A 20,751-nucleotide genomic window follows, 5' to 3' on the forward strand; every position below is an offset into this window, starting at 1 on the left:
GCTGGATTAATGGTTGGACTTGATGATCTTGAAGGTCCTTTCCAACCTTAGTGATTCTATGATTCTGTGATTCTAGGAAACGTTCTGAACATCAGCACCCTAGCGTAGCCCCTTTAATGATCAGCCATTTCATTACCAGGTGAATTCTAATTTATTTGTATTGTACCAATGCCTAGGCACTCCAGATCATGGGCTAGCACCTCTGTATGTTAGGTTTGCCAAGTATGGTGGAAGATAACACATCAAAAAAGTGGCTTATTTTTGGGAAAAAAACTGTTCTCTGTGTTGTGTCTGTCTTTCTTCTTTCCATACCAAGGCACACCTTCCTTCTGTCGCTGTTAGTATGATGATCCTTTTTTTAATATTTTGATCCCTACCCTGAAAACCCAAAGGAAGAAGCCCTTTGTTTATGCTTTTAGTGGCAAAATTGCGCTGAGCCTTCCTTATACTTCCGTTAGCGAGGACAGCCCCGCTGCCGGCTCTCGTGTTCCCCAAAGCAAAGCACAATGACCTGGAGCCCTACTGGAGCTCTCACCAGTGCTAGCAGGGCAGCGCTGGAGAGCACACAGGCCACCTCTTCATGCGAGTCGTTACGCAGCACCGGCCCATCCAGCAGCACACAAAAATACACGTGTGCTTCCTCACACTGGGCAGGAGCCTCAAAACACCGAAACCATTTCACGTGCCAGGAGATGGGAGTCGTGCTGGGAACGGGAGGTGGCAGGTGTTTCTAGGTGCATCTGATTTTCTTAAGAATCCCTTCAGATTCAGAGCGAGGTCAGTCTAGACATACCAGGAATATAGAAGGAAGAGGCTACATGCTTTGACGGACAGTTAATGTTTCCTTAAACAAGATATCTGGGATACCTGGCAGTTTTCCTTGCTGAGAGAGCACAACTGAAAAAGCAAAATGCATCTCTCCATCCTGCTCGACAAGGTGAGAAAAGAGCCACGGTGAGCGAAAGATTAGTCTACTTGGGTTCTGGGCTTTTTAAATAAAACATTAATCCTATGCAGTCCAGAAAATAATAAACCTGAATGGAAAGCAAAGCTGCAGCTGGAAGAGTGTTCAGATTCTTTGCTTACAAAGCGCGCGGGACAGCCACGTCTTCCACCATTTCATTTAGAGGTCTGGACCAAACATCCAAGGCCAGCTTCCCAAAGTTCAAATTCCCACATTTTTAAGCACAGCCAGGGGCTTTAGGCATACCCTCCCCTCACTCGGGTCAGCAACAGGGAGCTCTAAACACGCAGTGGGCAGCCTTATGGTATTTTGGGGCGAGGTGATTAAACAAATATTAGGCAAATAAGGCCACGCAGCTTCTGTCACTTGCTGGGAGGAGGGGACACAGCAGCGTTTTGGGTCTGCAGGACGGTGCACGTACAGCCCTGAGCAGCCTCATTCCCACCGATCAGGACAGAAGCTGGGAGACGGCTCAGAAAGGCAGCGGTAATCTCTTCTTAAATACGACTGACTTGTCGTTCCTCGTTCTAGAGCAAAGAGCTGAACCGAACGCTTCAGTTCAGCATCTGTCTACAAAATAAAATATTAGTCAAACACTTTGCTAATAAGTCTTCCTCCTACTTCAGCTGCGAGATAGGACCTAACTGTCGTGCTTTTTGTGGAGGCAGTAACTGAAGATAAGTGCTATGAGATGGATAAAAATTGTGTCAGTTGATGGGTTGAATAAATCAACGTTAACTACATTTAAAAGGCTTCAAACTTATACCCACACTTGGAATAAATTTACATTAATTGTTGGGACGCGTGGATACCGTATAGCTGGTTCTGTGATCCCAGAAATCCTCAATTCCTTATTTATCCCAATAATTGCATATTTGGGGGCTGTTTAAACATCTGGGTGTCAACAAAAGAGTTATGATTATACTAAGTAGGAGAAATAGGTTTATCAAATCTAATACGATGCTATTGCCATCGATTTCAGCCACATTACATTGTGGAACATAAATCGCCTGAAAAGCTAACGTATTTCTACAAAAGCTGAGCAATCGGTGGTGGATGTGCTTCCTTAGCAGGAGAATTTGCTGAAAAAATACAACAGGTATATAGTCCATCAACATTTTCTAGCACATATGTGTAAAGGGTTACCAAATTACTTTTGATTGTCTGAGAGTTTCTAACGGGACGACAGAGACTCTGAGAATGCGTCAGAGCAATATTTCAGCTGTATTTATCAAAATACTGAACCAGTTCTTACTGCAGTAGAGACTTCTGTTCACTTTTCAGAGGTAAATCGGGTTTGGATTAAGCAATTATATGGGTATATAAATCAGTGCAGTGTTGAATATTAATCAAGTCATCCCATTATTTTCTGGATGGTCTCAAGAACTTTATTCTGTAAAGATCAACTAACAGGAAAAACAAAACAAAAGTTTTCGCAGATTTTAGGAGACTCATAAAAAGTTGTTTTATTAATTGCATTTATAAGTACAGAGTTTGATTTGTTCCTGCATTTTTTAATACAAAACACTCTGAAAAAATCTAGTCTTATTCCATAGCTTCAGCGGGGAAAACTGGTATATGACAAATAAATACGACTTATCTACAGCCTGAAATAAGGCCTGCATTTTAAAAAGAATCTCATGCTTTTGGATACGGTTGCTAAGAAAAATGGTAACTGCTTAATCCTTCTTCAAATAATCTCTGGCCTCCATAATCTCTGGACTACGACACCTGTTTTCACGTGCGATGAGAGATCAAAAGCACACTTCTTGCTGTCAAGCCTGTATACCCCGTTGTACTGTAATAAAAATGAAATATCAATTGATGCATCACACTAAAGGCTTAGTGTCAGATAAATCAAATCAAAAGCTTTTGGTCTCCCTCTTTGATGTATTGGCTGTGAGTTTTTCCTTAACAGCAACCACGCGGGCTTTGGAAGGCCGGGGGAGCGCACGGCGGCAGGAAGATCTGAAGAGGGGAAAAAGCGGCGTTAAGAACACCGGAGGGCCACAGCCATCTTCCCACCCGTCCTTTCAGGGGCACCAAGGGATGAAAGGACGAACGGGGGGTGTGTGTGTGTTTGTGTGTCTGCCTGCGCACGCCCGTGTACAGCGAAAGGACGGTTATACCGGTCAGCCGCAAATAGCGTCCCTGCGGCGAGAAACAGGGCTGGGAGGGCTGCGCTTCTCCCCGGGAGCTGGCTAGGGAGAGACTTTGTAATATAAAATATCTGTCCTCAGAAGAAATAGCCACAGGGAGAGGAGTCCAGGCCTTTAGTAAAGAACAGACGGTTTAATTAATTTGACAGAGAAAAATATACCCAGATACATTAGCATGTGGCCCTGTATATTTACAAATTTGATTTCTGAAGTTGTGACACCTAAAGAAAAAAAATTTGAAGGTCGCTGGGGTTTGCAGCGCACGAGTAAATACTATTAATGTTCTCCCCCACTGTGACAGACAGAAAACCAGCATTTGAGCCCAGAATCAGATTAGTTTAATTCCTTCCAATGCTTTCCTGCTGGCTGGCTCCAGGCAGCTTCCCACTGACTGCCCAGTTTATCCCCTCCGAATTTTCTGTGGCCTCGAGAGAGGCCCGTTTGCACTGAACAAGTACCAGCACCAGTCCAGAGCTCTGGCTATTCGCCTAAGGCACATGAAAACTTCCTGCTCCCACCAGCACTTCCATCGAAGCTAAACCCAGTGCCTACAGCAAGAACTCGGGAGGCCCCGGGATCGCGCTACTGGACTAAGAAACATCCTGGCGTAGGGCACAGAGCCTTCGTTAGCTGATGCGCTTACCCCGACTCTTCCACTCCACTGAGATTATTTCCTGAGGGCCACCAAACATTTTTTTGTACATCAATACAAAAATAGACACAAGGAACTTTTTCCTCTCCAAGGGTTAAGGGTGATTTTCAAATACCTTTGTGCAGGCATGCCTACATCTGCATCGGGGGCTCTGGCCATGCTGCAGTCCTGCCAGCAAAGCAAAGCTGCATCAAAAGCCTTTTGCCACCACAGCATAGCCTTGTCCCCGAGATACGGAGCTGGCTCCTGCGAGGCTTCCTAGACCACAGGCACCAGGTTGAGCATAGTGATGCTGAGCAACAGCTTCCAGATTCATGCGACGTCTCTCGGTGGCGAAGCGGTACCCACTGCTCCGTGTTGCTTCCTCCCACTTTGCAGGAGCCTGAATGCCTCCACTACAGCAGGGGAGGGAGAGGAGGAGGAGGGTGGGAGGGGGACAGGGGTTCCCAGCAGGGCACACCGCTTACAGGACATCCCGAGTCATCGCGCAGCTCATTCAGCCCTCTTGATAAAACCACCTCCATCCATGTCTGCCCGGGGTTAGAGCACGGAAAGTCTCTCCACGCGGAGACAAACACCATCTGCAGTCAAAACCCTCCATGAGCCCCAGAAAGGAGCGGGGGAGGAAAGGAGGAGAACACAGCACCCTTCCAGTGACTTTGGGTTTTCCCCCCCCCGCCCCCATGTTTATTTACTTGACACTGTTATGGTATGTTTCCATTTAAAAATTTTAAAAAATTCAAACTTCTATCTTTAAAAGTGGCAACTGAATAAATAAAGCACAAACATAAAAGACAATAAACATCAATGGAAGAAAATCAGATGTGAAACAGTGATGTAGAACAGTAAGTTACATAGGCGACTACCTGATTCACTTTTGTCACTCAACACTTTTCCTCACATAAGCCACCTGGCCAGATGTAAATGCCATACACTTTTTCTTTTCTCCCCAAAGAAATACTTTTAAAATGATTTCTTTCCTCCTGTTTCTGTGACAAATGTAGCTCTTCTCTAACCTAGAAGACTCTCTAAGGCCTAGTGAAACTAAGCGTGACTCTATCCCGAGGAATCAGTGAAGCAAACAACGGAAAAAAGTACCTAGTATCTAGTCTGTCTGGGACTAAAATATTCTGAAAGAGAAAGATTTGGTTAAGAATCTGAACAACCCATATTTTCAAATGAAGGGAGAACAGGACAGCCGAGATTTTACTTCAGTGATCTCTGAACAGAAGAAGAGAAGAAAAGCTGTTGCTAACATTTGCCTTTGTGCACAACGTCCCAAGAACACCTGGCTCAGGGGATGCTCTTAAAAGTAGTGCCCACAGCCATCTTCCTGAGCAGCGGGAAGAGAAGCAGCAAAACATGGGTAATTTTCAAGTATTCTTTAAAAACCGTAACAAATTAAAACAAAACAAAACAAGGATGAGAGCACACTGTGTAAATGGCAGTCCCCTTCCTAGTGTAATGAATACACTAAACAGAGAAACACATTTTGTGAAAAGGTATTTTAAAACAGACTTAACAGGGCAAGTCCCCAAGTGCAGCCTAATGACTTCACACTGAACCATCAATGTAATTTTGCCTTCCCCCCAAAAGATTAAGCCATTACCTCACCTGGCACAACACAATGGTGAGAAACACCATGCGCTACCCAGGACTTGTCTTCTCCAAGGCTTTCATTGGTGACAGTGGGCATAACACTGCTGCACCACAGCCACGTATAGAAATAACCCAAAGCCAATTTCCCAGCCAGCTGTATGACATTATAGAACATCCATCATCGCCTTTGGGAGTACAGAAAGAAATGCCACAGTTAAGCTGGAGCCCTTGATACTTATGAATGCAAAGAAATAAAGACTTCCTCACAAGTTCTTTTTAATTAGTTTTATAACCACGTATACACTTAAAAAGAAAATGTAACCCTCATCATATCACATTGATAAAACAGCGTGCACACAAAGTGCTTTACAGAAGTTGTACAGTACACACTCTGCTTGGAAGCACCAGCCTATTAATGGTGACTAAAGCCATCTCATGTACTTGTGCACGGATTCAGTCATCGTGAGCTGTATTTATATTTGGAAGGTCAACACACTGGACAGAGAAGCAGCCTGAGCCACTCTGCACTCTCACCTGAATATACCTGGGCAAATACAGGTAAGCTATTATTTACTGTAAAGAGACAGTAAATAATTATAATATCCTTCAATTGTCAGATTAATTCAGATCAGCAGTAGAATTCTGTCACTTCAAACATACCTTGGTTCACTAAGGAGTTTTGTTCATGAGTCCCTTTTACTAAAGCGTCTTTGTGGGCAAATTCTTAGGTAATAATTTTTTAAAAAAACAGAAAAGAATTAAATGTATTTGCTTTTCCTAGTTAAGCCTATCCATTACCCATCTATTACCTCCCAGAAAATCAAAGGAGCACCTAAAGCTGCTAATGTTTGCTAGCACCTCCAAGTAAAGGATGTCTATGAAGACTTTCAGTGTATTGGGGTGGTGCTCAGCTCTCTCAGGATCAGGACTTTAGCAACCTTAGATTGCAGAGAGGGACTTCCACAAAGTATTGAGGATTTCTGTCCTTAGACTGGGCTGATACTCTTCCATTGAGATCCTCAAACTTTTAGAGCTTGCAGCAATGTCTTGAGCTGGATAAATCCTTTCCAGGCTGACTTTGATAGATGTGGTTTTCTGCACTCACAGCTGGGCTCACAGTATTATAGAAAGGAAATAAAAGCATGAGAGATGACTATGGAAATGAACATTAATGGTTACTATTAACATAATTTAGCTTCAGTTAGAATGAACAACAAGACGACAATTATACATGAAAAATTAGCTTTTATTACAAATGTTTAGTAATAAGTAATGATTTTTCAATTTTTTTTTTAACTTACTAAACCTAAACATACAAGTCAGAAGCAAACAAGAAATTGCTTGATTAAAATTTTACTGAAGGTTAACTTGTCAGTAGTTCTACCAGATTTCCTGCAAGGCTTGCTTTTAAAATGTCTCATTTATTGTACTATTGGCTTTCCTTTACAGAGATGCTCATCCTCCAGTAGAGATGTGAAGTCATCACCATGGATGATTTGATTGATTGATATAAACAGAAGAAAGAAAAAATTAGTTGTATCCATCTCCCAATATAAAACCTATTTCTATGGGTTACGCTTGCACATAATTTAGAGCCCAATATATAGGCTTCTGAAGCCAAAGACAGCTCTTACACTGACTGCAGCATGCACCATATCAGAAGGGCAACATTGCTAATTTCATGTCACTTGGTAAAAGTATTCTTTGGTCACAAACATCCCGTATCTACCCAGTTTACAGGATATCAGAAGCTATTTTTCACTCATTTTATTTCATGGCATTCAAATTTTTCTCCTGCATGTATAATCCATACCTGTGTGCATGCATGTGCACAAAATTTGTTGGAATGTTTCTAGGCAGACAGATCAGGAGTGAAGAAAGGATGTCCTTTATCTTCTGATACCTTTTAGATGTCAGACTGCAACAACTCTAGTCTAAAATGGCCTTTTACTGGAGCCCCTCTGGATAGACAATTCATATTTAGAGCACTGCATTACTGAAGTTTTCAGAATATGCAAAATATGAAAATTATGATAATTTTATTACAACGGCTATTACACTGTAAAGCCACATTATTCAAAATTAAAGTCTTCTTTTTGGTGGGAAAAGCTTAAGAGAGTCAGGGAAAAGAAAGCTGCTAATGATGCAAGCAAGAATGTCTAGACAGTGACACTTTGCTTAAAAGGCACACCAAGAAAAGGAAGCTGGGTTCCTCTCCTGATGGTTTAGATGTTTTGTATTTTTCTTATATGCACAGATATGCGCATATATGTATGTATACCTACACAAACATATGCACGCACACACTCCTTTGAGTTTTTGAGAACAGAAAGTTCAAGAATTAGAAATTAGTTTTAAATAAATAAGAACCATATTAATAGGGGCAGGTTGGTGCTGTTATTTTTTGCTGCATTATGAATGTAACCTAATTGACACCGTGATGATTACACCATTTTTTACATCACATCATTTCATTGTATAAATAAGAGGCGTAAAACTACCCAGGTGCATTTTAGCTTGCCTAAAGTAATTTTTATGGATCTTCTGTGTTCTTGATTTTTCATAAGGGATGGGAATTACTTTAAGAAATATGAAGAGAGTTGAGGGTAAGTATGTTCTAACAATCACAATTAAAATGTGATTTTTGATGATTTGACTCTAGGGTTTACATGTTAAGAGTGTGGCGTGCACGCAAACACACACACGGAACAACAATGACAACAATGGCTGTACACAGCTCAAACCCAAGTACTGGTCCCAGCGCAGCTGTAGTATGCTGATCTTGTAAATACTTTTGTTTTCCTTTTGCGTAAGCTTTATATTATAATGCACCGTTTCCAAAATCTGCACTGTTCCATCTAAATGGTCCACGTATGCTGACGGTAAATGTTAAGAGGTATGAGATGATTACTAACTTCCAGAAAACATTTAACAGAAGATGCCCATACAATAGTCACCATTAAAAGTTTAACAGCTGCAGGTTGAATGTAAAGATCTCTTCAGCTGTATTGTTTAAAGATGTATGACTATCACAGTAAAGTTACTGACACAAAAGGCAACAATAGTAAAGATATCAACAGAGAACACAGTAGATTGTTCAGAAAGTGGATCACATTTTCTGCTAAGTCTGAAATCTTTTTTGCAATGTTGTAAATTCTACCTACTAGATATCCCACAATATAAACCAGACAGAAGAACTTATAAAAAGATATTAAGAGCTTGGTCCTGCATTTCTGATTCCCCAAAATCTACCACAGAAGACTACAGGAATTTTGAATGTTTAGTGATTGCAGGACAAAACCCTCAAAGGACTGCAAAATGTTGCTTCTTTTCAGTACTTACATGTAAGTTTTCAATTCATTTTCTTTGGCTTTTAAATTACTATCCCTTTGTATCTATAACATGAAACCAAACCAAACCCAACCCACACCACTAAGAACTCCCCTCTCCCCTCAAAACTGTGATAAGAAAATTAAACAAACCAAAAAACACATCCAGAAAGTGTAGCTATTACTTCATTATAAAACTATGGCACAAAATAGAGTTTTATACTGGTCAGAATTACTATAGCAACTGGAAATTTACACTGAAGGAGTGACTGCAAGTATTGCTCCTCCTGAATAACAGAAAAATCAAAAGTGATTAGGCACTTGTTTTCTTGTTTAGAGAGATCATTCAGTGTGCATAAAAATGACAGAAACTCTCTAAAAGAATGCTCTGTAGTGTAACAACTGTATTGCTCAACTACAGCCACAGTCCCTGATCCAGGAGAGCAGAAAAACATGTGCCTATTCCTTATTTTATGCTTAAATCGTACTGATATGAATGGGCTGGATACATGCTCAAGTGCTGTCCTGAATTGGGATGGTTGCTGAAATTGGAGTTTAAAAGATAATACAGTAGTGAGCTTCTTTTCATTATGCTACAATAACAATTTTATCTAATCTGGCTCTGCTCTCCACAGTATTATCCTCATGCTTCCTAATAAAAAAGAAAACAGGCATAAAATAAATAGGATAATCAAAGATTACATAATAAATATGCTACTAAGTGGGAGGAAAATATATTGCAACATAAGGCTCTGTAGTGTTGCACAATCAAGAAATAGTTCCAGGTGTTCCAAAACATAACTCCTAACGTACAACACCAAGTTACCACTCTACACCTGAAAAAGATTGGGAAGTAACAGATTAAACTTCTGTTACATTAAATATTTGAAAATACAAACAGGTGGTAATGTGTTTCGCTGCCTTTGCAGAACACCATATGTATGTTCTTTCACTGCTCCAATTGTCATTGCTCGTGAAGGAAAATTCAGAAGATTAGGTTTTGGAAAACTCTCATAATCGAATTCCTTCAGACTTACAAAGTTACCAGTGTCCACACTGACTCATAGCATTATCTCTGAAAGTAAAACAAACTCAGAAATTTTGTTGCCTCCGTTTCTTTGCATCCATCGCATCTAGGATAGGTTGCCTCTTTGCAGTGTACCTCTGACGAAGCTCCTCAATTTCTCGTTCCATCATAGGGTCCAAAGCCTTTAATCGCATCTGTAATTCTTCTAAACTCAGATTCTTTAACTGTAAAACAAACAAACAAAAACCACAAAAAAAGATTAAAACCCATTTCCAACAAAACTGAAAGCCACCACCTTTCATAATCCTTTAATTTACGGTTGTAGTGTTTTTACACACTTTGAGTGTATGTATACATGTATTTAACTGTTTATATAACCAAAAGCCTTAGTATGCTCCACAGTAAATAATTTAACAGCATATGAAAACACAAACACACAAAGTACATTTAATTCAAAAAAAAAAAATCACTTTGCAAACCTTGCAAATAGATTGTAAATAAATACAGGTTTTCATTAGGCTGAAAAAAGCATGCCACAGTACACTGGGGTTTAACTCATTAGGCTGAAAAAAGCATGCCACAGTACACAAGTTACATTTCTTAATCAAATACTTCTTATTGAACTTCAGTCTCTTAGAGAAGCCTGAAAAATAGACAACTGCTATAAGTAATAGCCTGACAGATATTTAGAGGTACTTTCTGACAAGAATGACAAGGCACCTGTCTTCCTCAACAGATTGCTGCCAGAACTAGCCAAAGCAAATCACTAACAGAGTGTTTAAATAATACATGAAATAATTTCCTGAATTTATGGGAGGGAGTTACCTTTGACCAAGCTTTTTTCTTTCTAAAAAGATTTTCTAACAGTGTTAAAAAGTTCATAACATTTCATCCATTAAAAGTGATGGGTCATAAATGAAGTAACTCGCTTTGCTGGTTTGCTGGCTGCTGCAAAGGAAGGTTGGAGTCTTGTCAGGTACTGGGGCATGTTGGACACTATTGCCCCATCTGCTATTGCAGGGAAGGATCTACATTTGAAATATGTTCCTTTGGCTGGCCTATGTATTTTCCTCCTGATGAAGTCTACTGCCTCTCTGCATTTCTCTTGTCAGAATTGCCTATGTGCCAATTACTCTTCACCGAGCGTGAAAAATATCAACAAATTTCAAACAGTACAAATAATTTCATCCTAGGAAAGGGATAATCTCTATTTTGTTTGCAAACATTCTGACATTGCAAACAAGCACACCACCTAACTTGGGGGGGGGAAGAAAACATTTTCTGAATCAACCCTGCTAATGAGTCAATACTTCATTCATGAATCTAGGGCAGTCTTCCATCAACAGAGTCTGATCTGTTTTCCATGAGGAATGAAATACTACTTCTGATCTTTATTTTTATCAGCATCCGAGGCATATAAATTAGCAACACATATTGCTACATACAGTCCAAACCCCAGCGTTATAACTTCTCCTAACAGACTATGTTGTACATAGTAAACCAATAACTTAAAGTCTTAATCAGCAGGAAGTGCAGACCAGAAATTCATAGAAGAGCATATGTAAAAAGATGTACGTTTTCATGTAACGTGATTTCAACCATAAGATTCCTAATGAAGATGAGAATTAAACCTCAGATGTCAAAATATCTTCCAGGACCAAAGATCTTTAGACCTGTATGAGCTTCAGAGACCTCAGATGCACTCAGTAGCTCATCAGCAATGTCTGTCTCTCCCAAGGACAAATGTCACCTTTCATTTCTTAGGAGGGATAGTTACTTTCCAAGGCATTAAATATCATCTAGTATACTGTATTTCTCTCATTTGATATATGCAAGAAAGGATGGGGAAAGGAGTCATAAATTCCTCAGACACCAAGACCTTTGCAGACACCTTCCACTTTCAGATAAAGATTTTAAAAAAACACCATTCTCTTTCATTTTTAGCCCATTGGTAAATGTAACTGGCATGAGACAGACACTTTTTAGTGAAGATATTCTGTCAGGGGAGTGAAGTGTCAGAGGTTTGCAGTATAATGAGAAGACAGGACAGTGAGGATTCCCCTGTTTAACTGACCCCAATGCAGCACAGATAAGAGGAGAAGTAAAACCATGGCTTTTAGCATGTGTGAAAGGAGAAACATATCTGGGGCTCTGTGGACCAGCAAACGGGCTGTGAATAATCTTGTGTGCGAGTGTTTTGTGAGAACTGCCACTGATGAAGTCTCCTACCTGCCCTGGGCCAGCCTGGGCAGCCATTTATTCCCTCTCAGTCATCACTGTAGACATCAGGCTTAAACTGCACACAATAGACTCCAACTGATGCAATCACATAATTATTCTGCACTGAAAAACATTTTTTTAATAAATTGCCCAAGAAGAATGTGATGGGTGAGCTTTTATTTAAATTTCAATCAAGAAACAGAGCCAGCAAACAGAATTAAATATTCTTTAAAGATCACAGACAGCTGGGATGGAAATTAAAATATAAAGAGAATTAATTTTCAAATCCAGAGAATAAGAGTCTTTCAGAATGATCTCAGCCATGTCACCCAGGGGACCCAGAGAGCCGCAGCACTCATCTGTATGAATGGCTGATGCTCGGGACGTTCAAAGGAAGTAAATGACAGAAAACAGGGACATTAAGAAACTGAAAACAGAGTTATGAAGGTCTCATCTGTCTCATAACAGATGCAAAAACCACTTAATCAGCCTGAGCCTAGGATATGTGTGTGTCTCCACGCACATGTATGTCTCCTTGGTAAATATAAAGATAATTTTTCTTTACTTCTGCCTGTGCTATAGATATTACCTTGTGAACCCTGAAAGCCTGCAAAAGTCCAAACACTGAATACAACAGCAAATATATCAAATGAGATGTGCAGAAAAAACTCACACAAGACATTTAATTATTCCTATGTAATTTATTCCCCTGCATGATGAATATTTCCATTCAAATTCTTAAAGCGATAGAGCTCAGCACTCATTTACTTACACTTGCAACCAGTTTACAATTTAAACTGCCATAAATAATTTCCTACATAGTTTGTTGCTGCAACTATTAGGGCTACCGGCATTAATGGGAAAGGAGAGCATTCAGCTGTGCAAGCTACGGGAATTAAAAAAGGCTTTAAATTATTTTTTGATAGTTTTTTTGAAAGCTGTAAACTGTAGCAATTCACTAATCAGGATAGTATCTATCTGACAATGATACATAGTTCAATTTCTGCCACTCCAAATAACGGGATCAGTCCTGTCCTTTTGGAGATCAAACACCCAAAACCACACAACAGACAGCAATTGCTGTCAAGATGGGCCACCTCCAAGACAGAGGTCTGCAGTGAATGGAGGTTCTGGTAAAAGTGTTTGCCTTCACTGGGACGCTTCATATCACCAGGTAATCCCATGGGTTTGGGAACACAACAGTCCAAACTCCAGTTTATAATGCCATGAATCTACCAATTACATGCAATAACATATAATATTCAGAAAGTGCGTGCATCTGTTTTACACACACATACAGTGTTTTAAAGTGGGTACACATACTCAGTTTCCAGCAGAAAAATTGGATGTGTACAGAAAAACCCTTTTCTCCTGAAAGGTATATTTGTTAACCTAATCACTAGAGAGTTACAATGTGTAAGGGAAACAAGGGGAAAAACCAAAACAAAACCATCTCCAGAGCCAGATAACATTGAGTAATTTCTTCTACAAGCTGATGGATTCTCAAGACAGTCGCACCCAAAGAAGCCCCACTGAAATTCCCTACTCTGCTTTGCTAGAGCAAAGGAAATGGACTTTGCCGACAAAGAGACTAGCTATCAGTCGTCCTTGCGGGGCAAGCTCCCAGCATGGCAAGCCGAGTACCAGCAGCTCCTGCCTCTGCCTTCTCCTCTCCCTGATGCAGGGGGAAATCCTGGTGGAAGAATGACACCCATGCAGAAAGGAGTTCCGTCAAGCCAAGTTTCCAGTGGCAGATGATCCTTTCAGCAGCACCAACCTGAGCCGGGACAACCAGCACGGAATCAAAGCGTAACTAACCTTTTAACTGAACTATAATTTTCAGTTATAACCTTCAGAAAAGGCAACTCAGCCACACGCTTAGGAGATCGGTAAGTCTGGAAACCTGGTGTACCTTATCTCAAACTTTAGCGAATGGGACACCAATCACTTACCACCTCCTGGCTCATTTTTCAACTTATTCGTAATAGGGTTAGAGACTTTTCCAAGAAAGGCTACATGTAGACTTTAAAAAGCAGCAGAATAGATTAAGAATCATTAGCAAGCTTTTCTTAATGTGACCATCCTCATTCAGCTGGGATATAGTAAAAATCCCAAAGTTGGGGCAGCTCCAGCACAAAGCGATCCAGTTGCGATCCGAGCACAAATCAGAGCTACAAGCGCTCCAGAGGCAGATGTCCTCCCCTTGTGTAAAGGTGGCAGGAACCATTGCTAATCAATTTGGGGTTTTAAAAAGTAGTAATTAAGTTCTATAGCTGAACGGGAAAAAAAAAATCCAGTGTTATCATGCAAGGTTGGTCAAATACAGTGCAGTTTAGCATTTGATCGGAAAAATATTTCCTATGCAGAAAACATCCCTACTCTGGTCAACACTGGTTTCAGGTCGACTGCTTTTTTTACCTGTCTTTGAACAGTGACACACGAGGAATTCTTTCCTCACATACTGATGCAGTCATCTCCCAGAACCAAACTTCAGCAAGGAAAGTGCAACAATTTTTACTTTTTTGGTCTTTCAGTCTAACTTCTTGCATCCCAGATGGAACAGCTTTTTTTGGATCAGTATTTTCAGCAAACCAAAGAATAACTACTTGCAGTCAATACTACTTCTGCTTGCAGGAGCACCCACACCATACTGAGATACTCAGGGGTGCTTGCAGTCCATGGATTTAGGCAAAGGGGTCTGGCAAAGAGTCTGGAACTCATTAGCCGCACTTGGCCAGCACATATCTGTAGCCATCCAAACTTTTCAGGGGGTGAAAGCCAAAGCTTTGGTGGATGTAGCACACTATAATCTTAATCCACCCCTGACAGAGGTAAATAAAAGCTCTAAGCCTGTCATGTTTTCAATATGATAAAATTAGATTTCATTAGTAATTCCATAATGCATGAGTTACCATTGCAAACCTCCAGTCTATCAAACTAAATTATGGAATACTGCCATTAAGCTGGTGCAACAAAAACAAGCAAATGCATTTTCAGGGTTTAAATTGTTAAGAAAATAGATATTCAATCAAAAAAAAATAATCTGTATCAAGTTTGTTGTGTTTACTTGAAAAAAACAAATTCTTCCTAGCAACTGCTTAAATGAATCTTACAGATGCAACATGCCTTATTAGAGGCCTTTGATTAAAAAAATATGGATTGTTAATACTGTATTCTGAGTCACCTATTTTCCCATCTGCTAGTAATTCCTACAATATGAACTATCAACAGAATGGCTAACAACAATAATTTTCTATGGCAATTGCAAAAGTGGGTTGCCTATAGCACTTTCTAAGATTTAACCAGTGCGTGCCTTGGATTGTTTTGTCTTGTTAGTGGCCTCAGGTAAGAGAAACTTTTTCTTTCCAGCTGTTCCCTTCCCTCTGCTGAGCAGAGTTTTCTTTTCCTTTAATGGAATGAGCTCCACTGATAACTTCAAACTCTTTTTTTACCCATATAAAAAGTCAGGTTTGACTCAGGATCCAAAAGGTACAAGGTGGGCCTTTCTGACCAATTTTTCTCTTCTGTGAATTCACACCCAAACTCTGTGGATCTCATTTACGTAGTAGTTGCCTCATGCTTATCTGCAAGGAAATACTCGACGGTTATTGTCGTCTGTTCAGCTGCTCCTGTGCTGCAGCGGAGGGAGAACTGCTCTACGTTTGCCTGTACAGCAAATCACGCTCACCTCGTAGAAGCAGCGTCAGGCGACGAACTGTCTCAGACACCCACTGGCCACACATCAGAGCTTTGACTTGCTGCCATCCTCACCCCTGCTGTCACTACAGTGGCAAATCAGTCACAAGAAAACAAACTTGGACGGGGGATGGAGTGAGAGCATTTATTTCAGGATGCCTGAAGAGCAAGTCTCCTTGTTGCAAAACACAAAACATGGAGTTCATTTACTGTCATTATTTTTGACGATTTATGAGAGACAAGGACTGACAACCTAACTTTCAAAAGCCAAAGTTAATTCCGCAGGACTGCAGTTTAAACATTTTGGGGGGTAAAATAAGCACACAGCACTAAGATAAAATGAAAGACGGGCAACTTCATGTCATTTTTAAAAGCCTTTTTAGAGGTAAGATTGTATATAAATGTCCTGTGACTAATTCGTATTTTCACTAGTAGAATTCTCTCTGCTCGAATGTTAAAATTGTACATAATCTTAACAACACAAAGCTAAATCTTAGTCACTCCCATCAACATTTTTCATCTCTAGAAGGCTTTTCTTAGTTTCATACGAAGTTACATTTCAGTAGCAAACCACCAAGGGGAAAAAAGAGTTTTCCACAGCATTAATGCATACTATCATTTGTATAACTTTGCTGAATACTGCCCAGGGCTCTCCTTTGAGCACATTAAGTACTGCCAATCCTTCAGAAATCATGAGCTGTGTCCTTCATCTTCATTAAATTACCCTTAAAAATTAGATTCCTAAAATAAGAGGTTTTTAGGAGGAGGAAGGTGTCTTTTTATTTGCCTTTTCATTTCTGAGTCATGAGGAGGCAGCTAGAATCTAAACATTCCTGCAATTAGAAATGCTAAAAAGTTCAGGAAAAAAAATTCTAGTAGCCAAAAATGTTTATGAGCAATCCTGACTACAGGAACTGAACTCTAAGGAAAAGCACAGATCATCATGAAATGCAGTGTAAAATTAGGAACAATGCTAACTTTTGCCTGCTGCAATTTTACCCAGTTCCTGACAAAACCAGTCATGTAGTGTGTGTTAATGCTTTATCATATCCTAAGCAGTTCAAATATCATTTACATTGTTTTTACCTACCATAGCAGCTGATGTTTATGTAGTTGCGAGGTATATAGTTTTCACTAAAATAAATAAAACAAGATAGAAGAATCTGAACACGGGGAAATAAAATGCAAGCAATGGATCTCAAAAACGTGGCAGCTAGCAAACCTACATTAATAAGCACTTCTGAGAGCAAATCTTTAGTATCTGAGAGATAGTAAGTTTAATAAATAAATTTAATTTTTCAAGTGTACAGAAGGAAGAAAATCCTACCATTCCCTCTTTCTTATGTCATTTACAGAGAGTGTATTGTTACATTACACGCTTACAATTGAGTCTACTGAAGCACGACACTTCAATTTGCTATCACCTTCTCTTCAGAATTGCATCATCCATCACAGACATTTTAAAAAATTACTTTTAGAGTATCACAGGCAAAAATTCACAGCCTGAAATGCCTTACAGAAGATCTTGGTGGCTTTTTATATACTGTGATTTTCTATACCAGGCATGTCAAGCTTAATGGTACAGTTAGCCCTGAAGAATACTATAAATGTTTACCGGAGCTCCCAACAGAGTAAATAATCTAAAGCTTAGGAAAAACACTCCATCTGGATATTCACCATGCTGTTTAAACTTGATTGCAAATATACCCACACAGTGCCGATAGCAAAGCAGCTGCCACACCTGATCTAAAAATATACAGGATTTCCCCTCCAGCCCTTTCTGCTTTTTTTTTTTTTTTTTGGGGGGGGGGGGAGACGGGGACCAAACAAAAGACCCTAAAATACCTTTTCAAATATTACCAAACAAAGAGATAAAACTTTACAATTAAAAGGAACTCTTTAGCTAGAGCTCTTAGTGTACTGATTAGTATCAAAAAGTCAGAATTTTATCTCTATTAATCTGTAGCTCTCCAGGGCAAGTGCTTCTAGTTGTCCTTCATAATGAGCTCAGCTACCAGCAGGTACATTACAGTGCCCCGCAATTCACCGTATCAGATTTCAGCAAACTGTATATAAATCCAAATGTAACCTTCATATTCAAAAGTTTTCTCAAGTTAAGGCACTGATGCCTTGACATCTGATCCTGCCATGAAAGGATCATTTTTAAAATGCTCAGAAAATAACAGTATTACATTTTTACAAAATTCTACTAATCTACATGTAAATGCAAGCTGTATTAAGAACACAGAGATAAACTATTTGGGATGAGAGCCATTTTAAGAAACAAAACCATTCAGTTAAGACCCTCAAATATCCTAGAGATAAAATGAGAAAGATGTTCCCAGTTTTGCTAAAATATTTTGTAAATTAAAATTTATATTGAAAAGTGAAGACATAAGTAACATGAAATAGAAGTCTTGAGTTTATAAAGAAAGCTGTATTAAAATATACAAATATGTGAAATACATAATATCATTTAAAGCTATTTTTCTTCAATAGTTCCATTTAAGATTATTTTAAAAATTGAACTATTTTAAAAAATGGAATTATTTTTAAAAATGGAAGCTCATTGAATAACATTATGAATAACATTGAATAACACGTTGTGTTATGACACAACAAGATACATGCATGCACAGAGATAAACTTGAAGTTAAAACCAGACCCAGAAAAGTGTTCAACCTGAAGAGCAACGGAAGACCCTAGAAGAATTTTAAACCTCAAACCTCAGTGTCTTAGTGAAGGACACTACAAGTGAATCTCAAGTTTCTCAGAAGTACAAAATGTTGATACTGAAAACTAAGACAAAAACGGATACAGCAAAACTAAATTTTCCTAACAGGAAAAGTCTGTTGGAGGAGACACGCACTCCCCCAACCCAAAATGCACACACAAAGTTATATCTTATTTGCTGGGCAACCTTGACTTAGTTACATTCTTTATAAGGAAGAAAATTCAGTTCAGTTTAAAACAGCCAATTCAGAAAGGATCTAGGAAAATAACACATCATCTTTAATAAATGGAAAAATGATAGACATACTGTTTGCTGGGTTTCATTTCATGCAGAAAGCATTCTGGTAGTCACGTACAAGAGAGGATGGGTTTCAGCCACTTTTGGTACAAGATGAACAGAAAAATCCTATAGCCCAGAAACTTAGGGTAATTTATAGGCAACAAATGCCAAGTTTCTTAATCCCTCAAGAAGGAAGAAAATACAGCAAAGACAGCAACAAGACAGTAAAACTGAGACATCAGTTGAGAGAGGCCTACGAAACATCAGAAAGAGCAGAATCTGGATGCAGCAACTGAACAAAGCCAGGACTAAGCAGAGAGATTTAACTGAGCTGTTAGTCGCAGAAGGGAGAAGAGGAGATCCCTGCCCCAGGAAAGGCACGCGGGTTACCACCTTGGGAGAGGGATCAGGAGGAGGACGACAGCCAAGCCTACGCAATAAGGACCAACACACAGCATGTGGATGCCGCACAGAGAGACCTGCAGTGATCTGGGAGGGGAGAAGCAATCCCCCAGCCCAAGGCTACCGGCATCTTTCCTAGACAGCACCAAGTTCCATTTTCCATACAACTTTAAAGATTAAACAGAAGCACTGCTGGCTTTGTCTCAGCTTGGAGTTCTTCAAATTTTCTTTATTTCTTCCTCAATGATTTTTTTTTTTTTTTTTTAAAACCTTCTTTCCCCCCACAAAACTGACTGACTACTTATTTAGCTGGATGTGGTTCACAGTTTTCCTAAGCACTGAAAGAACTTAGCTTGCTAAAAGATTTGGGTTCCAAATAGCAGCAGCACGGCCCCGGAGTCCCTGGACAACAGAAGGGTACTGTTCCACTCCTGCATCGCGATCAGCAGCTCACCAGCCACAGGGACTGGAGATTTCATTTGCTTATGACAACTCTGATGTTATGAAAACTGATTAAAATTGTTCAGGAAACTTTTTTATTGTGCTCAAGAACTGAGCAGATTTTTTGAAAAATATCTTAACACCTTAAACAATAGCTTATTAACTCTTCCTAATGCTGCCTTCTATTGAAGTCTTACCTACAAATCATAGCAATCAGATACTGCAGAGTTTCAGCTGGTTCATTAAAGTAGTTTTAGTTTTTCTTTTGTCAAAATGCACAAGCTCCACATTTGTGAAACACAGCTTAGACAAACACTATCAAATAACCTTTAATCAACCTGATAAAATCCACTTTACGATGGTCTAAATCTTTTAGACAGCTACTGTCTTGCTTCTAATCCAGACCAAATTAGATCTAAAATAAGTTAACAAATACAGTAATGTATAATCTATCAAATAGCACCACTTAGCTACAGCTTTTAAATAATAAACAATATATTTTCCTTTACAGACATGAAGTAGACTATTCTTACTACAAGTAATATACTAAGAAATATCCTGAAAGTAGGAAAATAAATGAGATAATCATTGATAATCATTCATGTTAAAACACATGAATCAAGAAGCCCATGTACCAACATACAGATAAAAGCAATACTAAATTAAAAAAACAGACCACTCATCTTAATGAACAAGAAATCCAGGTTCCCTCAACACCGTACAGTACACTTAACCATAATCTAATTCTATTCTCTAAAACACAATCCACCCTGTGAAAAGTGTGATGCTCACTCGGTATTAGTTTAGAAATTCCATTTATTCATTGAACAAGATTCAGTGATTCAGTGGCATATTCACTTGCTGAGTCTGGAACTGCCAAAATCATTTGCCAAAGAAATATTTTATTATAAAATATTATGTCCATGACTAACATTAATGTGATCAAGCCAAAAATTAGCACAGTTCTTTCTTACCTTCACAGTATTATCCCCTAGGAAGGTCTACAGCATTTGATCTGTTTGCTTTGTCCCAGAGTACAGAAGAACACCGGTTTGTTTAATTAGGTTTTTCAGAATACAATCTGCAAATACGGTTGTGATTTATTACTCAATGCAAACAGGTACTGTGCAAGCTTTTGTGCCAACACTGTTCATTAATCCCAGTCTCAATTTATAGTGCTCACTATTCCACTTCTGCATCTCTGGAATAAACTATGTCAACAGTGTAGTCCACAACTAGGGAACGGTAC

At 39.3% G+C, this 20,751-nt stretch overlaps 1 protein-coding gene across 1 annotated transcript in view; it reads right to left on the reverse strand.

Moving 5' to 3' along the window:
- Positions 1-9,345: 9,345 nt before the first annotated feature.
- STK3 (serine/threonine kinase 3) overlaps positions 9,346-20,751 on the reverse strand; it is a gene marked incomplete at its 5' end in the record, with an annotated part of 103,444 nt that continues 92,038 nt past the window's right edge. Inside the window, one exon of the mRNA XM_010281434.1 lies at positions 9,346-9,954. Within this exon, the coding sequence (XP_010279736.1) occupies positions 9,796-9,954 (159 nt within the window). The remainder of the gene's footprint in view (positions 9,955-20,751) is intronic.

Source organism: Phaethon lepturus, unplaced genomic scaffold, assembly GCF_000687285.1.
Source record: "Phaethon lepturus isolate BGI_N335 unplaced genomic scaffold, ASM68728v1 scaffold7442, whole genome shotgun sequence".
NCBI lineage: Eukaryota > Metazoa > Chordata > Aves > Phaethontiformes > Phaethontidae > Phaethon > Phaethon lepturus.